General features: G+C 38.9%; 1 protein-coding gene across 1 annotated transcript; it reads left to right on the top strand.

The window, feature by feature from the left end:
* The first annotated feature begins 1,221 nt into the window (after nucleotides 1-1,221).
* On the top strand, nucleotides 1,222-2,469 carry LOC120291077 (putative protein FAR1-RELATED SEQUENCE 10). Its single transcript, XM_039307988.1, has 3 exons — nucleotides 1,222-1,788; nucleotides 1,888-2,152; nucleotides 2,400-2,469. Exons 1-3 carry the CDS (start codon nucleotides 1,594-1,596, stop codon nucleotides 2,405-2,407), a joined length of 468 nt encoding a protein of 155 aa, XP_039163922.1. The 5' UTR covers nucleotides 1,222-1,593; the 3' UTR covers nucleotides 2,408-2,469.
* Nucleotides 2,470-18,919: the final 16,450 nt, after the last annotated feature.

Here is an 18,919-nt window from a genome sequence, read left to right as displayed (position 1 = left end):
AGTCCAATCCAACAAATTAGGTAGCTTTTAGGGATTTTACCGCGGATATATCCCTTAACGGCTTCACCCAATAGGTTAGCTAACTCGTGAGTGATCAGCTCAGAGAAAAAGGATCATAGGCACGCCGACGATATGCACATTTCACTTTATCGAAATGGGGTCGAATTTCAGGATGTCACATCAATAGCCCATCAATCCTGCTCGCCCATACAATCAGGATCTTGGTTTCCATAAGTAGAACCTTCCAAGTATACTTCGCCAATCATTGGATCCTCAATCTTTGAATCAATAAAAGATTCCGTTATGTTATATCCAGCCAAGAGATCTTCTTTAGTCAATAAGGTCAAATCCTTAACGAAACATCCAGTCCTGGATAGCCCTTCTTCGATGGATTAGAAACTGTCAATGAGAATAGACTTTGAGTCTTGAGTCTGGCAGTCCGGAAGTCTTCAGACTTTAAATAGTAGAATATGCAAATCTTCATACTAGACTGATGGAAACGTTTTGTCAGCTTCAAAATACTCTAGGAAGATTTCTCCAACAGTTATCAGCTGGGTTTGCACCTGTGAGAAAGTAGCCTAGTGGGGAGCACCATAGGGATCGGAAATTCATCCGGTATGGCTGTGATGCGAAGATGTACTTGTCAAAGTAGGCTGTGGAACACGTTTCGCAGTGGTTTGTTGTGTAATTCAGTAATGTTCGCAATCATGAGCCGCTGGGAGACGACCAGGTTTGTCTCTTGCCCACTTATAGATAGATTCATGAAGCTGATCAAGAGCGGATACTTTTGCTATCTAAAGCTGGGTTTCCGATTCATTGCATAGTGAAGGTCTTGGAATTAGAAAAGGGGATTCAAGGTGGACGATTGCCATTCTTGGAGAGGGATGTTAGTAACTTTATTCATAACAGGAAGAAAGAAGTTCGAGAAAATGATGCTTTGCTCGATGATAAGAGAGAAAAACGATATAATGGAACTTATTGAGGCCTGCAAGGCCTCGAAGGAGGCAGATGAAGGCTTTAATTATGATTATAGCGTGGATGACAATGACAAACTTGAGCACATTACTTGGTCATACGGCAATTCAGCTAATGCACACACCATATTTGGTGATGCAGTGCATTTTGACATGCCATACCGATCAATCACTTATTGTATGTTGTATGGGGCATGGTTTGGCATTGACGGCAATGGCAGAATGATAATTTTCGGATGTACTCTGTTGCAGGACGAGGCACCACGGTCATTTGCCTGGGCTTTACAGGATTATCTCTCTGTTCCTCTAGATAGATCCATATCCTGTACTCTGCATTTCCTCATAGATGATGTTTGTCTCCCTGGATACAGAGTTTTGTCCGGTTTATGAGAGGAAGAAGTCCTCAAACAATCTTAACTGATCCAGGACAGGCCTCAGAGATGCAGTTAGGGGCGAACTACCAAACACAAAGCACGTTACTTGCATGTGGAATATTTCGCCCAAGGTATGGAGTTGGTTCTCTGTTCCACTTTGATCTCAATATGCAGACTTCAGATCTGAGTTTGATGCATTGCATTGAGTAGAGAATACAGAAGACTTTGAGTTACGATGGAATGAGATGGTTTCTCGGTTTGGACTGGGTTCAGATAAACACATTGCTTTACCTTATTCAATTCGGACTTCTTGGGCATTGTGCTATACGAGGGGTCACTTTCTTGCTCGAATGACAACTGTTGCATCTCTTAGATCTGTAGATTCGTTCCTGAAAGGAATCTTCGGCCCAAATGCATGCTTGCGTAGGTTTTTTGACCAGGTATAGCACTTGAAGGTTTTGTCCTCTCCGTGACCTTATATTCCATTTCATTTCCTTTTCTTCCCCTGTCTTGATGTAGAGTTTTTGGGCTGTTTTCAGGTAGGAATATCAGCTAATTTCCAAAACCAGTCACACCTTGAAATGCAGTATATGCCTTCCAAAGCATGCATTCCAATGGAAGAGCATGCACGAAGCATTCTAATGCCTTTTGCATTCAATGCTTTCCAAAATGAACTTGTGCTGACCATGCAATATGCCATGTCTGAATTGGCCGATGGTTCCTACCTTTTACGCCATTATAAGAAGATGGATGGCGACTGTCTTGTCATGTGGATACCAGAAGAAGAGCAAATTCACTGCTCATGTAAGGAATATGAATCTTCAGGGATTTTATGCAGACATGCCCTTTCTGTTTTTATTAGAAAAAATTACTTTCAACTTCCCGGTAAATACTTCATTAGTAGATGGCGCCGAGAAAGCTCTATGACATGTTATGATGAACCTGCTCCTCAAGATATTGACAATGAATGGTTTCGAGAATATCAGTCCCTCAGTGAGTCACAGTACACAGAATCATCGCTTACAAGGGGGCGTACCAATTATGTCTGCAGGGAATTAATGAAAGAAGTCAAAAGGATCCTTGAAGAAGTTAGGAGCATGCTGGAGACTGATGGTGTTGCAGTGGATTTGACACTTTCTGTAACTGGATGATCTTTCTGGTGGTGCTTGTTGCACTTGCAAGTGCCTGAGCTTCTTGCATTTTTCACATTAAGGATTGAGCAGATGATTGAAAATGGTCTGAAATGTGAAGAGAAGTGAAGATCTTTTACTCTGTTTCCGTGGTCAAGAGCAGGAGAGGGAGTGTGACTGTACATGCAGGGACTTGATATAGAATTCATCACTCTGCAATCGCCCGTTGGTGGCTCCAAGTGAATCACTCCTGAAGCTGAAGATAAAGAACCGAGGATGTGGACATAGGCACAAGGTAGTCTTTGTACAATTTGTATGCAAAAAATAACTGAAGTAGATTAGCTGCATTTCACCAATACAGATGAATTTCTTAATGAAAAAGCTTCATTCTTCTTTGTCTTTCCATTTATATGGCAGCAAATTTTGATTGCATATCTTTTGGCTTGGCAGTCAATGTTATGATATGCTGGGAAGACATGAAATATCTTCATGACATCTCATGTATATGGATTGTTTCAAATGAATGATATAATATCTTTCTCCTTTTTTCGGGTGAATGGAAGTGTAAATGTTTAACTTGCATTAGCTTCCGTTCTTCATTGTTAAGGCTGGGACACTTCAATCTTCTCCTGATGCAAAACAGTGGACACAAGTAAAACTCGCAAAGGTACACTCAGAAGCACAAACACGAAGCGCACCAGAGATAAAATCTCGACAATTTATTAATTCAAAGATATAAGCTGTTTACATTCAAAGAAGGGACCAATGTAAATTGCTTAACAATAAAACCTCAAGGACTTGTTTAATACATATTATTGATTGATTTGATTGCGTACAGAAACCAAGTTTTCATTGGCCTCATAGGCCTAAAAACACACTTTCCGTTTCAACTTTCAACATGCTTCAATTTTATTTTATTTTTTGGTTTCAAGCACTCGATGACAACGAAGATTCTTCTCATAGTTTGTCCTTATAAACCTCCAAAAACGACTCTGTTTCAACCATTCCTCATCGACCCATTAACATTTGATTGATTTTCCTGTAACTGGCTCCATTATTTCCTCAGGACATGTTGACGCGGCCACCTTCTACAACTTTCAACCCTTTCAGATTCACATATCAAAGGGATGACCCAGTCATAAAGGTTATATAGAAAAGTTCTACTTAGCTACTCCTGGTCAAACACTGCTATTTCTCTTTCCTCTCTCAACCGCCCGATTCGAGATGATAGCATAACTTGTTTCATTTCATCATATGGGTTTCAATTGAACGATGCTACAAATGTCAATAATCTCACTCATTGCAGATCTGCTAGTGCTAAGCTGAGAGAGAGACATCTAGACCTGCCAAGCTGAACAAACCATTGCTATGGTGAGCTCAGGTTCAGGAATATCATCCGGAAGCAAGTATGAAGTGTTTCTAAGTTTTAGAGGACCTAACACTCGCAATGGATTCACCGACGTCCTCTTCCATAGCTTGATCAATGCTGGAATCTGCGTCTTCCAAGACAACGAAGAGCTCCATGTCAGAAAAAGGATCAATGGATTGCTTCAGCGAACAATTGACAACTCTAGGATCTACACTCCGATCTTCTCTCAGACCTACGCATCAAGTCAATGGTGCCTCCACAAACTTGTGTAGATCGTGGCACATACCTTCAAATCAAAAGGTAACAAAGAGATCCTACCTATTTTTTTCAATGTGGAACCCGATGGTGTTAAGTTGAAAACTCCATTGTATCGGGATGTGATACTAAATATGGAGTGCGAGAAGAAGTTGAGCAACGAGCAAGTAGATGTGTAGAGAGAGGCTCTCATGGAGGTTGATGCAATAAAGGAGTGGGAAGTAAGAAATACAAAGGGTAAGCTAGCTGATTTCTAGATGCTTGTTCCCCAATTTTTTTTAGCACTTACTCAGAGTTCTAAAAATTCCAGTATGATTGAGACGGACGTTTTATTAAAGTAATACTGAATGATGAACCACTGTTACGTTTGTCAAAAAAAGTGAACTTCTTAACAAGGTGATCTTATGCAATGAACGAGGAATGATATTAATAGCTAGGTAGCTAAATTAATATTTGATTGTGCTCAGTTGGAGGAAAAAGAATGGAATAATAAAACGCCATGCACATCCCTATCTACCCGTTAATCTCTCAATACATTAGACATTTCTCCTCGTGAACACACCGTGTTCAATTTCTATAGCCATTGCTTGAAAATGGATCAGAAAATGACAATTTCAAAGGCATAATAATTATACAATCTATTTCGCATGAACATGTATCAACGCAATCCCAAAATTGCTAACCTCATGTTGGAATCTAAGTCAATTTTCGGGTCATGACATCGCGCACGTGTTGCCAAGCGCAAAAAAGTATGTTTGGAGTGGTGTTAATGTCCAATGTGAACTCTCAACGGTCACTTTTAGATAGTTAAGGTCCCAATATATCTCCGATTGTCGTGTAGTTATACGATGCTTGAATAACACCACTTCTAGCTAGGTAATCGTGATTTCGCTTTTTCCCCCCATTGAAATGGTTTTTCATTGTGGCAGCCGCGGCGATTTCATCCAATGGTAGTTGAGGAGGTTGTGGAAAAGTTGAAAACAAAACATAAATTAGTGACTGAACATTTAGTTGGAATTGATGATTGAGTTGAAGTAATAAGCAAATTGTTAGACATCAATCTAGTAGCGTGCGACTCATTTAAATTCATGGCATGCGGGGTATCAGTAAAACGACTCTTGCAAAGGTCATCTTCAACAAACTCTCTTCCCATTTTCAAAGATGTTGTCGTTTCCTTGAAGATGTTTGAGCAAAGTCATCAAGAATTGATGACTTAGGTCAGTTGCAAAAGAAATTATTTGAAATCGACGTTCACGCAGGGACAAGGAGCATTAACGAAATTGATTATGGAATGAAGAGGCCTAGAGAAGCACTTTGCAATAAGAAAGTCTTCATTGTACTTGATGATGTTGATAAAAACGAACAAGTGGGGAAATTAGTTAGAAAGAGTACCTTGAATTCAAGATCTAGAATATTGATTACAACTAGAAAAAAAAAAAAAAGATGTTCTATAAATCAATAGTCTAAAGCGTCATATTTTGAATTATGAAATGATGAGTACTGATTGTGCCCTTGAGCTTTTCAGTAGGCATGCATTTAACAGAGAATTTCCTTCAAAAGATTATAAGGATCTTTCAAGCAAAATCGCATCTTCTATGGGGAGACTTCCGTTGGCTTTATAAGTAATTGGTTTGTTACTCCACCACGAAACGCAAGAATTATGAAAAGAGACATTGGACAACTTAAGAAAATCATGTCATGAGGATGTTTTTGCAAAGTTGAAGATCAGTTATGATGCCTTGAGTTTCGAGCAACAACAAATTTTCCTCGATATCTCATGTTTTTTCATTGCTAGGGTTAAGCAGAATGCAATTTACATGTGAAGAGATTGTGAGTTTTTCCCTAATACTAGAATTGATGTCCTCATCAACAAGTCTTTGGTAAAGATTGGGGAGGACAGTGAGTTTTGGATGCACAATCAACTCATAGGTCTTGGAATAGGAATTGTTAGTCAAGAAAATCGAGTGAATTTTGGAAGGCATAGTAGGTTACGAAATTGCAATAAATCCCTTGATACAAAAACCACAAAGGAGGGACAGCACTAGGATGCTCTTTTTCTCTCTCTCTTTTTCCATTTTAATCCTTTTCCTCGAAGAATGTCAAATACCATTGATTTCTTGCTCTCATTTGTAGATTAAAAATGTTGAAGCATTGGATCTTGATCTACGCAGAAGTTATCTTGAGGGCGTTATTAGAAGTGAAGAGATTGGAAAGTTTGAACATTTAAGACGCATCAAATTAAATGGGGAACCTTTGTTGGTAACTTAGCAAATCATCTTACCAATTTAAAATGGCTTTGTTGGAGTTATCTTCCTCCAACCTCAAAGCTAACCAACATGCACTTAAAGAATGTGGTAATTGTTGAATTAATCCAAAATGACTTCATAGATGATTCGAAACTAGAGAGCATGATCAAGGTTCATAATATGATTATCGTGACATCCTAAAATTTGATCCCGTCTCAAATATGTGAAATGGGCATTTTGTCGACACGCCTATGATCATTTTACTTTGAATATGGCTCCTCACGAGTTAACTAATCTATTAGGTGAAGCCGTTAAGGGATATAAACACGGCAAACTCGAGAATTCGATCGAAAATCGACTACTTGACTGTAATAATTGGCAAGGGTCAATACAACACCATTATAATTGATTATTGATCAGATATAGGTCGATTCGACGGAACCACGTAATTGAACGGTGATTCCGCCGAATTGCAAAATTCATTTCGAACGACACTAACCCGGTTTTCTATCGAAATTATATTTAGTACATGTAATTGAAACCTTGCGATTTTTATGACAACCAAGAGTCGTCTATGATTCGGAGATGCACAAACGTGGATCGAGAATTATCAACCACGGGTCAAACGCGCTAAAATCCCTAAAAGCTACCCGATAGGTTAGGTTGTACTAAAATCGCGTTTGGTCAATTTTAACCACAAAATAGACTTCAATTTTGAGAATCGGAGGTTCAAGCGTGTCACAATTCAATTTTAGGATGCCTTCTCATTTTTTCGGAGAAATTTCGTTGAGTCTGGAATTTTACAGAAAAATCAGTTTTCGAACAAAATGGAGAATAAGTGGAAATTCGGATTAAGAGGAGAAAGGGGCTATTTGCTGCCCAAAAATGACTTATTTGTGGAATTAAGGACTAATTCTTCATTGGATGGACCAAGGACTCTGTGGCATAGAGACTTTTGGGGCATGCAATGATGAATTAGATTTTTGGTTGAAGCTTGGACTTAATTGTTTTATCTTTCCTCCCTCTCTTCTCATGCACATTCCCCCCCCCCGGTAGGTTCTGCCAACCTCCCTCTGCTCATGTCTCTCTCAATCCCTTCCCTCACGCTCACCCCATTCCCTTCATCCTTCACGTCTCCACCTTTTTCCCCCTGCACTCTCTCCATCTCATCTTCATTTCCCCTATCGCAGCTCCACCATCAACGGCTCCATCACGCCATCTTCAACTCCCACCCACCAGCAGTTCCCATCTATCTCCACTGAGCAGCACCTCAGGCCCGCCAGCCTTCTTGCCCTTCAATTTGCTGCTGCCGCACCTCACCCAGCAGCAGTCCACAAGTCCAACGCCACCAGCCCACTCCAGCAGCAGCCGCAGCTCCTTACACGGCCACCCACTATCCAGCAGTCAGCCCCAGCTCGCCCAGCCGCCTCAGCCATGCCGAACAGCCCCTCCTTGGCAGAACCGAACCAGCCACAAGCCGTGAGCTTGTGGGCTGTTTTCCTTCGCCGTTAGGCTTCCATTGGAGACACAGTTGGCTTGGATCTTCACCGCCTTCGCGTCGCCATCGCCGTGAGCCTACGGCCGTCGAATTCTGGTGAGTTAACTCCCTAATCTTTTATTATGTTGTTAATTGCGCTTAGGGGGTTAGATTAATATTAATTATCCTAGTTAGATTAGTGTTAATTAGTCTGGTTAGGTTAGTGTTAAGTGGATTAGCTTAATTTCATATTCGGTTTACTGGACAATCATTGTTTGCTATTTTTGTGGAGAAAAATGTGCTACGATTTTGAGGTTATTTCCTTCTTGAGAAATGTTCTAGACATCTTCAACTATGACATATATTTTACTCAAAATTTTAAGGATTTAAAATAATGAGATTTCAGTTTTTTATTTGCAAAACAGAATCTCGGATTGTGTTGGAAACAGTGACCTTTCGGGGTTCAAAGGATTTTTATAAACCCTTAGGGTTCGATTTTCGAAAGAGTTTATTCACAAAAGTTGTTCATCATCTTGTAGTCTAACATATTCAAATTTCAGATCAAATGGACAAGTTTTGGATCTCAAACCAAACTAATTGTGGAAAACGTAATTTCTTAATACAAACACAGTTTTGGTAGCGGTTTGAGTGAATTACTTCTCTTATTCTAGAAAGAATTGGGTCAAGGTGTCTTCATGAAAAGTGTTCGTTTAAGTATTCTTTATAATATATGCAAATTTGAGAATTTTCTGAGTTCATTTGATTATGTTTCTGGAATTAAACTTGGAGGTGCGCGAGTGGCCCGAATTCTGCCGATTAGAGCCGATTGTGGTTTTGTTATTGTTCTTGGTGTAGTGCTTGCTGGACAATGCATATTTACTAATTTGGGGTGCGTTTGGTAATGTTTCTGTTCAAAAATTGTTCTAGGGAACAAAAATAGAAAAAAATTATTTTTGTTCGATGAACAATTTTTGAGTAAGAACACATTTGGTAACTGCACAGAATTTATGTTCTTGGAATAGAAAAAGAACAAAAACACGTCTAGTAAACTTGTATAATTTTTTTGTTTCTTTTAATTTTTTAATATTTTTATTTTGTTTTTCCTTTTTCCTTTTTTTCTTTTTCCTTTTTCTTTTTTTTTTCTTTTTCATTTTTTTTTTTCTTTTTTTCTTCCTTTTGGCCGATCGCCGGCCTCGGCCATGGCCGACGACCAACCGACAAGGGCCGGCGGTCTCACTTAGCCACGACGACACTCAGCCTCCGGGGCCGACGACACTCTAGCGAGGTCACCGGCCCTCGACGACCAGTCGCCGGCCATGGCTGAGGCCAACGACAGGCCAAAGAAAAAAGAAGAAGAAAAGAAAAAGGAAAAAAATAGGAGAGAGAAAAATTGTTTCTCAGAAGTGTTTCAGGAAACTTGTTTCTTGTTTCTTGTTTCTATCCCAAATTTGTTCTCGGAAACAAAAAAATAGATTTGGAACAAAAATGTAAACAAACGCGATTCTGTTCTTTTTTGTTCCCCGGAACAAAAAAAAAAACAGAAATTGTGTTCATGACAAGAATAAAAGAACACAAACAAACGCACCCTTGGCTAACTTTTGGCATGATTAGAACTGTGCATGATATGATGAGATGAATTGCTCTATGTTGATTGCTTAATATTATTGCAAAAGGTGACCTTATGGACTATTAAATGGAAAGTAAATGAGGTGTCGGCTCCAGATTCCAAACTTATTTTCTCAATAAAACGATGAGGTTTTAAACTAGAAGTTTGACGGATTAATTTTGAGTATGTGAGCACCTACGAATTTATTTCTAAACGTGTTGAACAAAAAAAAAAGGAGGGGGTTACTAAGGTTTGTTTTCAAAAGAAGGTGGTTAGAAAAGAAATTAGAAAAGAAATATATTGTCGGGTTTGGACGCCAAGTTTTATGTGCTCAATAAAACGATGAGGTTTTATACTAGATGCATGCAAAGTTTGGTAGGTTAATTTCAAATACGTGACCCCGTACAAATTTATTTCGGAAAGTTTGAACCCAAAAAAAAAAAAAAAAAAAGAGTTACTAAGTTTATTTTTAAAAGGGATTTTGGTGTTTTGGGCTATATGATGGAAGGTAAAAGTTGACTTGATTAATGATGTGCCTGTATGGTTAAGTTAATTAAGTAGTTCATTTTAATTAAACACAAATTATTTAATTAATTTTCATTTGCATAAATTGTGATGGATTAGCCATTTTTCAGAATATTACACTTGTTCTTCTAGTTGAATTTATATGTGAAATTGATCGCTTATTTGTGCAATTGAGTGCTTGGTGATAATTGTTGATTATTATTACAAAATTTGATTTATGGAATTTGAATAGAAAAAATACCAGGTGTTGGTTTTTTACGCCAAAATTTTATATAGTATACGGAATCGTGGAATTTTGAAATGAGAGTGTACCACGCTTACTGGTTCGATTTAAATGCATGACTACGCACAATTATTTTATTAAGATGATTTTTAATATGAAAAAAATTAACCAAGTCCATTATTTGAAATTGAGACATTTGTATGCAAAGCACGATGTTTTTGGCCGAGTATGGATGCGTGTGTGATCACTATCGGAACCCATTCTGATGCGTTCACGCGGGACAATGCCTGATTAAGTTTGGATGCCCCTTGTCAACAAAAGCTAGTCACAGTAGAGGTTGGGCGGATGCTTCTTTATGGAATGTTGTCTAGATGTAGACGTTGTTGTTTCTAACAAAGCAGGATGACGTCCGGTTATGCCGGATGACCACCAACCAATGAGTTGGCCATGGCCATTGGGTCGTAATAACTGGGACACTTGAGTGGTTGAGATAGCTACGCCTGATTATGGAACAAAACTGTGTGGCATGGAGTGAAACGTGTCATAACGGTTTAGCCTTATAATCATACCCATGTGATTGTTTGTAAGATGATATGATGTGTCCTAGTTATGAATTACGCTTTCTGCGTTTATAAATATATATCTTATGAGCTAATGTGCAGGGAGGTCCGGACACGAGGTAAATTTTGTATGGTGTGTGTTTAGGACCGCCTTCGAGGCGAATTTGCGTCCTAATCAGGGTTTAGGGTTTTGACTCACTGAGATTATATCTCACCTTGTCGTGGGCTAACCTTTTTTCAGTGCCGTAGGCTGGAGATCTGCTAAGTGGGGATGTGGTGGGCGCAAGAACGCGACACCTTTTGGCTAGCCCTACTATTAGCGAAGTTTAGGGTGACCCTAATTCCTAAGAATTTTGAAAGGGTCGATAGGAAGTGGCCATAGGAAGACTTGTAAGTATTAAACTTTGTAGGGTTAACAGTTGATAAATAAATACGTTGTTTTCGGCAAGGTTTGCCGTGTTTTACTATCCTTGTTCTGATGATTGGCCGGGTGTTGTATTTAATTCGCTCCCGCATGGGTTTAACTGAAAAAAAAAAAAAAAAAAAAAAAAAAAGGTCAGCGACACTTCTTGGGACATCGCATTTTTAATCGACCGCCGAGGGATGTGCACACGGATCAGGGTTTGGGGCGTGACAATTATTCCTATTAAATTTTCTTTGAAAGTAATATATGATTGTTCATCCATTGAGTAATGCATTGATTTTGGCAGATTGCTAGGAAATTAAAAGTTCCTTTTCCTAAAAGTTGTCACAAAATAATCAAGACACTATACTTCTCGGGATGCTCAAATTTAGAGAGGCTTACTTTCCATGATTGTTCCAATTTAAGGAAAATTGATGGCTCTATTAGGAAGTTGAGTTGTCTAATTGATCAGACGATTGATTGGTGCTCGTCTTGAAGATTTGCCTAAAGAAATCAGGAATCTAGTGAATCTTGAGTGCTTCTTTTTACAAGGAGTTAAAGTGAAGAAAGTCCCAAATCCTTATGGAAGTTGAGATCATTACATGAGGTGCACTTTTCAAGTGGCTTTGGTGGATTAGATTCAGCAAATTCATGGGAGTTACCTAGTGCTATTGGAATGCTTCAAAATCTAGAAGTCCTTCAAATCAATAGTAATAATTTAAAAGGTCAACTTCCTTTTGGAATCGGAAGTCTACCCTTTCTAAGAATCATAGATCTATCATTTACTTCAATTAGTGAAGTTCCAAAGACCCTTAGCGTGCTTCCTCAGTTACAAAGATTGAAGTTGTGGGCATGTGGTAAGATTCAAGAGTTGCCAATGCTCCCAAAAGTTTAACCCATCTACGAGTGTCGTCTCCATCGTTACGGGTAGTTTAGACCTCCTGAACTTGAGTAATTTGGTTGAGTTGGAGCTAAAAAATTGGAAAAGATGAGTAGGAGATAATCTTTGTACTGGTGATTGACAATGGATTGGGAGGTTATTCAAATTGACTAGTTTAAGCTAGGGACTTCACAATGTCCCTGCTCCTAATGAGCTAGCTTCCCTTCCTCTGCTAAAGAAAATTGATTGGATTGGATTGGATTGGATTGGACCTATAAGCCTTTCTGCAACTTCTCTCGTCTCTGCAAACGCTATGCCTTTATGGTTTTAATTTGATCGGGTGACTCTCTCCGAACCTGAGAAATTTGTCATGTTTAGGGCTCCATGGATCTCCAATGCAAAAATTTCAACTCCATGGGCTTCAACTTCCAAAAATAATGGAGTTGAAATTAGTAATTGTGAACCCCTTGAGAGATTCAAACTATCAAACATAATGAAGCTAAATAAATTCGAGGTAATTTGCTGTCCGAAACTAGTTGAGACCAATTTTCTGGGTTCGAATCACTGGATGACTTGTCTTTTCAACACTGAAAGTCTTTCCAAAGGCTAGTTTATGTGGGGGAAGCAGGGCACGATAATTGGGAGTCTACTCATGAGTTGATTAGTTTTGAAGGGAGACTAATCCTTCCATCCAGACATTTAAATAAGTTGAGTAGTTTCTTGCTGGCTGGTTGCACTAAGATACTTGAGATAGAATTTGTTGGGACGTGGGAATCATGGGAATCCGTCATCATTTATGATTGTCCTTATTTGCAAAGTATTGGTGGTTTGTCAAACTTAACGAACCTCGAGTATATAATCATCAAGGACAACAAACGGCTATGAATTATCAGGGCCTAGACGAGATGGTATTTATGTATGAATTAACAGTTAGTGGATGCCGATTGTTGGAAAGGTTGATTGATGTATCAAGCACCAAATTGCCAAATCATTGCCGCATAGATATCTCCAGTTCCAGGAAAGATTTTCAGGGCACCCTTGAATCTTACTAGCACCATAAGCTGAGTCTCATTCAACCTTCTCTCTATCGCGCAATTAACATTTGATTAACTGAAAATAAGAGATTTAGTATTTCAGTTTACTTATCGTTGTCGGAATCTAAATGATCTCACTTGTTCAGACACTAATTCAAAAAAGTTTTATATTCCGGATTGTGTTTTGTGAATTTGATTTTCTTTTTTTGTACTCCTTTTTTACCTTATTTATTTTCCTTTTCGTCCATGAAAGGTTTCCAAATTTTGTCAATCGGTATTAAAATAAGTGAAAGAACTTTAATCCAAAAGAAATGTCATCATTAAATTATTTAATATATGAAAAGTTCGTTTTTTATGTCTCATGCGTCCTTTCAAATAAGAAGTGAATTGTTTGGATAAGTTTTGTTTTTTACACAAAAATTGTTAAGAAAATATGGTTTCGAATTGGGTAGAATAATAAAGTCAAATTTTAGAGTAATCAAGTCAGACTTTGAGGCGTGATATCACTTTCTTTAAGGATTTATTTGCCCCACAAAGTTGCTAATGGTCACCATCAAATATTCTCTAGGATGCAACAAAGTCTCAAATGAGAATACTGGCTAACAATTCTAGTATTTTTTCAGGATTTCTTTAGGAAACAATTGAAAAGATGGTTGTAGTTTTTTCAGAAATAAGGCTAAAAAAAAAAAATGATCACACACACTATTCTTCTGAAAACTAACGTGTATATATAAAACAGTCTTGAAACATAGGTAACTATTCGTGAAAGGTTACAAAGTGAATAAATGTATTCTTTCAAAAATTGCCCAGATGAACAAATGCATCCATTCATAAGAAGTTGAAAACGAACAAATGCAACCATTCGGGAAAGTTGCAAACCAAACAAGTATATTTTCCAAAGGTTGTCTTGAAAAGACACAAACAAAAATCGGAATAATTAAAAATGTATATTATTTTTTTAATAAATAAAATTATTATTATCTTTTCCAAAATTTTGTGCCAAAATCACGCACCCACACGCGAGTATGGTCAGGTCTAGCCCACACCCAATCATTCTTTTAGGTGCACTAAATAAACCCCACACTTATTAATTGGTTCACTTCCTCCCACTTTTCCTATGTGGTATGAGGAAACATACATTTAGTTTGTTTTTACAAACAAACTTCCAACAAAAATAATACCAATTTCTACTTATACTATTTGTTGTGAAGATAAAATTGATACTTTGCGATTTTCCTAGTTTAGATAGGAAGCTAAAGGAACCACATACTCATTTCGTGTGTCGTAAATAATTTTCCTAGTCTTCAAGTATACCTTTGCATGTCGACATCCTTGCACATATCCTCTGAATTCTGACTTGGGACTTCAATTATGCACAATCTCAATTAGGAAGAGACATCACGCCTTGCTGCTCTTTGCAACAGATTGGGCCGATTATGGTCCGTGTAGGAAATTGAGATATGGGAAGACTCGCCATCCTTGGAAAAACTCGAGGAATGCAAGAGGATATTAATCAGTAAGATTGTCTCAAATCCCTCTATCAAATTTCAAGCATTTCAAAATACAATGAAGCACGTTTGGCACACAACTCAAGTAGAGATCACCCAATAGGAAACGGGCATCTATGTGGCTAAATTTGAATTAGAAAGTGAAAAACAAAGGGTACAAGATGGAGGTTCATGGCTGTTCTCTAGTCATTTGGTGATTTTTCAGCCCTGGAAGCCAAATACTCCCCTCCATTGTTATTATTTTTCCAAATGAGCAATCCAGGTTCAAGTCTTCAGCCTCCCACTAGAGTGGTGCACAGATAAAATGTTAGGCAAGGCTATTAAATGCATAGGGAGAATGCAAGAGGTCAGGGTTGATACTAAGGACGGACCAACTTTAAAAATGGGTTGTGTTAGGGTCGAAATTAACTTAAGCAATCCTTTGCAACCAGGGCAACTAATTCGTATTGATGGAAAAGCACTATGGTTAGATTTCCGCTATGAACATCTTCCTCATTTTTGTTATTCATGCAGATGCATAGGGCACCACGCAATGTACTATCAAGACATACCTTTTACTAAAGCTAAGATGGCAGGCAAGGAGAAGATGGCTTTCGGTCAATGGTTGCGTGCTGAAGTTAAGAAATACAGTCCGTACTAGCAGACGTTCTATGAAGGAAAGCTTCCCTCTGACGACTCTGATGAATTTATTTCAGAAACTCCTCCTTTCATGACCTCCAAAGTACCTGCTCTGCCTCCTCCTGAAGTAGTCACAGAAAGGGCAGGTTGTCAAGACGGACCAAAGAAAGGGAAAGTCGTGACTACCAGTTTGATCCCTGTCACATAAAAAATGAAGGGTATCCAACAGGCCCCTCTTGAAAAGGACACACGTATTTTTGTCACAACAATGGACCCAAGTCTTCCACTGAAACAAAACCTACCTATTGTTGAAGAAGTTGTAGCTTTAATTCCGCAGCATAATTGTATCGCTTTGCCTAATCCAATGACGGCTATATCTAGTGGAGTATTGATTCCAACACCTGTCATGCCAAAAGGAACTCGAGATAAAGCTGTAGTAGCTGTGAATACCAAGAAAGTGAAACCCTCTCATCTAATCACTAAAACAGGGACAGCAAAAAAACTTAAGAGGTACAACCCTTATGACTTGTGTTCTCATGGTTCTGAGTGTCTTGAAGAAATTCAACTACTGGAAACTCCTGTCCTCATGGCTGATGAAGTAAGGAACTGGGCTGAGGTGGCTTACCCAAAAAAGCCATCAGTAGCAAAATGAAAATCCTAAGCTGGAACTGTCAAGGACGTGGCTCTCCCCTAACGATTCAAGCCCTAAAGGACCTAGTGGCCAAAGAGAAGCCGGATTTGATTTTTTTGATGGAAACAAAGAATGGAGAGCTAGTTCTTTCAAGAATTTAGAGAAGACTTCAGTTTTCTAACTCCCATGTAATTAATCTAGTAGGCATAGCTAGAGGTTTGGCCATGTTTTGGCAGTTTCATATATCTATACGGGTGGAGCTAACTACTCAAGACTTTATCGATACTATATGTACAGCGACAAGGAGAGGAATACCTATGCGACTGACCTATGTACATGCACCAGCAATTCTTCACTCACACCAACCCTTATGGACAGCCCTTCGACGAATTGCGACTGCCAACTCTTTACCTTGGGTTTGTGCAGGGGACTTCAATGAAATAATCTATCCCTAGGAGAAGATAGGTAAAAGATCCCCTGATTTTTCCCGAATGCAGTCATTTAGAGAAGTTCTGCGTGATTGTGCACCGATGGATATCGAAAGCAATGGCTGCGCGTTCACCTGGATGAATCACCGAGAGGGGGATGACCTGGTTAAAGAAAGATTGGACAGGGTTCTTTGCAACAAGAACTGGAGAATCTTTTTTCCAGAGGCTGAAGTCTTCGCTTTACCAATAGTAGGTTCGAATCACAGTCCCTTGGTGCTTAATACTGAAGTAGGACTACCTAGTAAAGGCAAGACTTTCAAGTTCGAAGCTTATTGGTTGCAAGAACAGGGGCAACCAAACGCTTCAAGTGCCATAACTTTACCCAAATGGAAACTTAAGTGCCATAACTTACGAAAGGTATACTTAAGTGGCACATTTTAAGAAAAGTGGGACACCTGAGTGCCATCTCTAGCGAAGCTGGCCGAAAATCATACTTGGCATTAAAATATTAATATCTCTCGCCGATGTGTCTCGCCGGAGAGCTAAGTTAGCTCGAATTCACCCCAAATGACGTCATTTTAGTTGTTCACCCTAAATAGAGCCCTTAAATCAGTGAAAACGTTGTCTTCTTCCCCCATTTGCCCCAAATCTAAAACCCTAAATCGGGCAAAATGCCATTGAAGCACTAGAGCCCTAATCCCGCACTCTAATTCGATTTACCCCAAATTCTACCACCAAATATTGGAAATGGAGAGCAGGACTTTCAGCAGTGGCTCAAATTTCTCTCGTCGAAATGAAGGAGAAGGCGAGCGTTTCTATTTTTGTGGGTTACCAAGTCCAAGAAGAACATCGTGGACTCGAACAAATCCCGGGAAAAGATTCTATGGATGTGCCCGATACAGAGAAGGCTCAAAATGCAAATACTTCAAATGGGTCGATGCGAAATTCTCTCACCAAGCCATAGAGGTGATATTAGACCTACTTGATGGATGTCATCAACCTCCATCTACACTTGTGGACGACTTGGACGATGTTGACTCAATGCAAGCTCAAGCATCTTCTGTTAACCATTTGAAGAACGAAGTTTCAAAAATGAAAATTGAACGGAAGTGTTACCAAGCGTTTATTGTGTTGCTATTTCTTTATCTATCCTACTTTATGATGAAATGTAAAGTATTGGAAGATGAGAAGAAGTTTATCTGACTGCCATAGTAGTAAATGTGTGGAGAAATGTACTTGTTTTGAATGAATTAATGAATGATTTCGACAGTTTTTGCTTATTCTCAAATATAAATCAGTGATGATGGAATGTATATTAGGTCGATGTGTTGTGGTGACTATTTTACTTGAATTGAATGTAAACCAGCAGCAAATATGTAAACCAGCAGCTTCTCTGTTTTGCTGTAAACCACCATATACATAGAACAGACACGAGTGATTACTCGAGTGCTATAAATTGTATCTAATGATCACTTAAGTGTCAGTCGTGATAAAAAAAAAAAGAGTCATTTAAGTGTCAAGTTATTATTAAAATGATCACTTAAGTGCCACTTATTGTTAAAAGTGAACACTTAAGTGCTAGGTTTTTTAGAATGTGATCAGTTAAGAGCCATTTTTTTGTATACATCAGCTACTACCAGCCACCACCACTGCCCACCATTGGTCACCATCTCCAGCCATCATCATCACCAGGTATCAAGCATCCACTTGAGCCACCACCAGCCACCACTATGCTGGTGGTATGTTGCTACATAAGTTGCAAGTGTAAGGTGTCTTACACCAACTTGCACCAGCACTACCTGGTGCAAGCCGTGCATATTGCACATACATCTTGCACCAGGTGCAGTAAAAACCTCCAACCCAACCCACCACCACTAGGCTTTTCACCAGCAGCCACCACCAGCCACACGAGCACCCCAGTCACCACCACATATCCACCACCGAAGTAGCAATAAGTAAAAGAAAAAAAAAATCAAAAAAGAAAAAAGAAAAAGGCATGCGAAAAATGATAAGCAACAACCGTTCCATTGATTTTGAACATCTATCTCACAAACTTAATGACAAATAAAGTCTTACAAACTCAACTAACTCAATGACAAACTATTATAAATAAATAAATAAATAAACATCCACAGATGTTTACAACTGACTCCTCAGCCCCACAAACCATATCACATTCCATTTCATCAATCAATATGCACAATGCCTCATGTTCGTGCTCGTTTTGATGGACTTCGCACTTGATTCATAATCCTTGCACTTTTTCTAACTGGACGTGAGACTTCTTCTTCAACTTGTCTTGGGATGCGCCGAGTCCGATGGAGCTACAATTGTCCTAGGCTGAACCGATTCGAAGGAGCCGCAACTGTTGTAGGCTGAACCGATTCGGATGGACTCAGAATCGGGTTCTTCTTACTCTTCTTTCTTGTTGGCGCAGGCAATGTCTTCTTTGTTGGCGCAGGCAATGTCTTCTTTGTTGGCGCAGCCATTGATTCTTGAGTTCGGCCTTGAGAGATAAGAACCTATGAACTTTTCCTAGGCTTCAAAAAGAAAACTCAATTATCAACAAAAGTTTGCACTATAAATTAAATTAAATGCAGCCTATAAAACTTACATTAAGAATAACTATTCCAGAACGGTCATCTGTATAAAGGCCATAACCATATTGTTTTAGCATC

This window comes from Eucalyptus grandis, chromosome 3 (assembly GCF_016545825.1).
Source record: "Eucalyptus grandis isolate ANBG69807.140 chromosome 3, ASM1654582v1, whole genome shotgun sequence".
NCBI lineage: Eukaryota > Viridiplantae > Streptophyta > Magnoliopsida > Myrtales > Myrtaceae > Eucalyptus > Eucalyptus grandis.
This window is presented reverse-complemented; position numbering and strand designations above follow the sequence as displayed.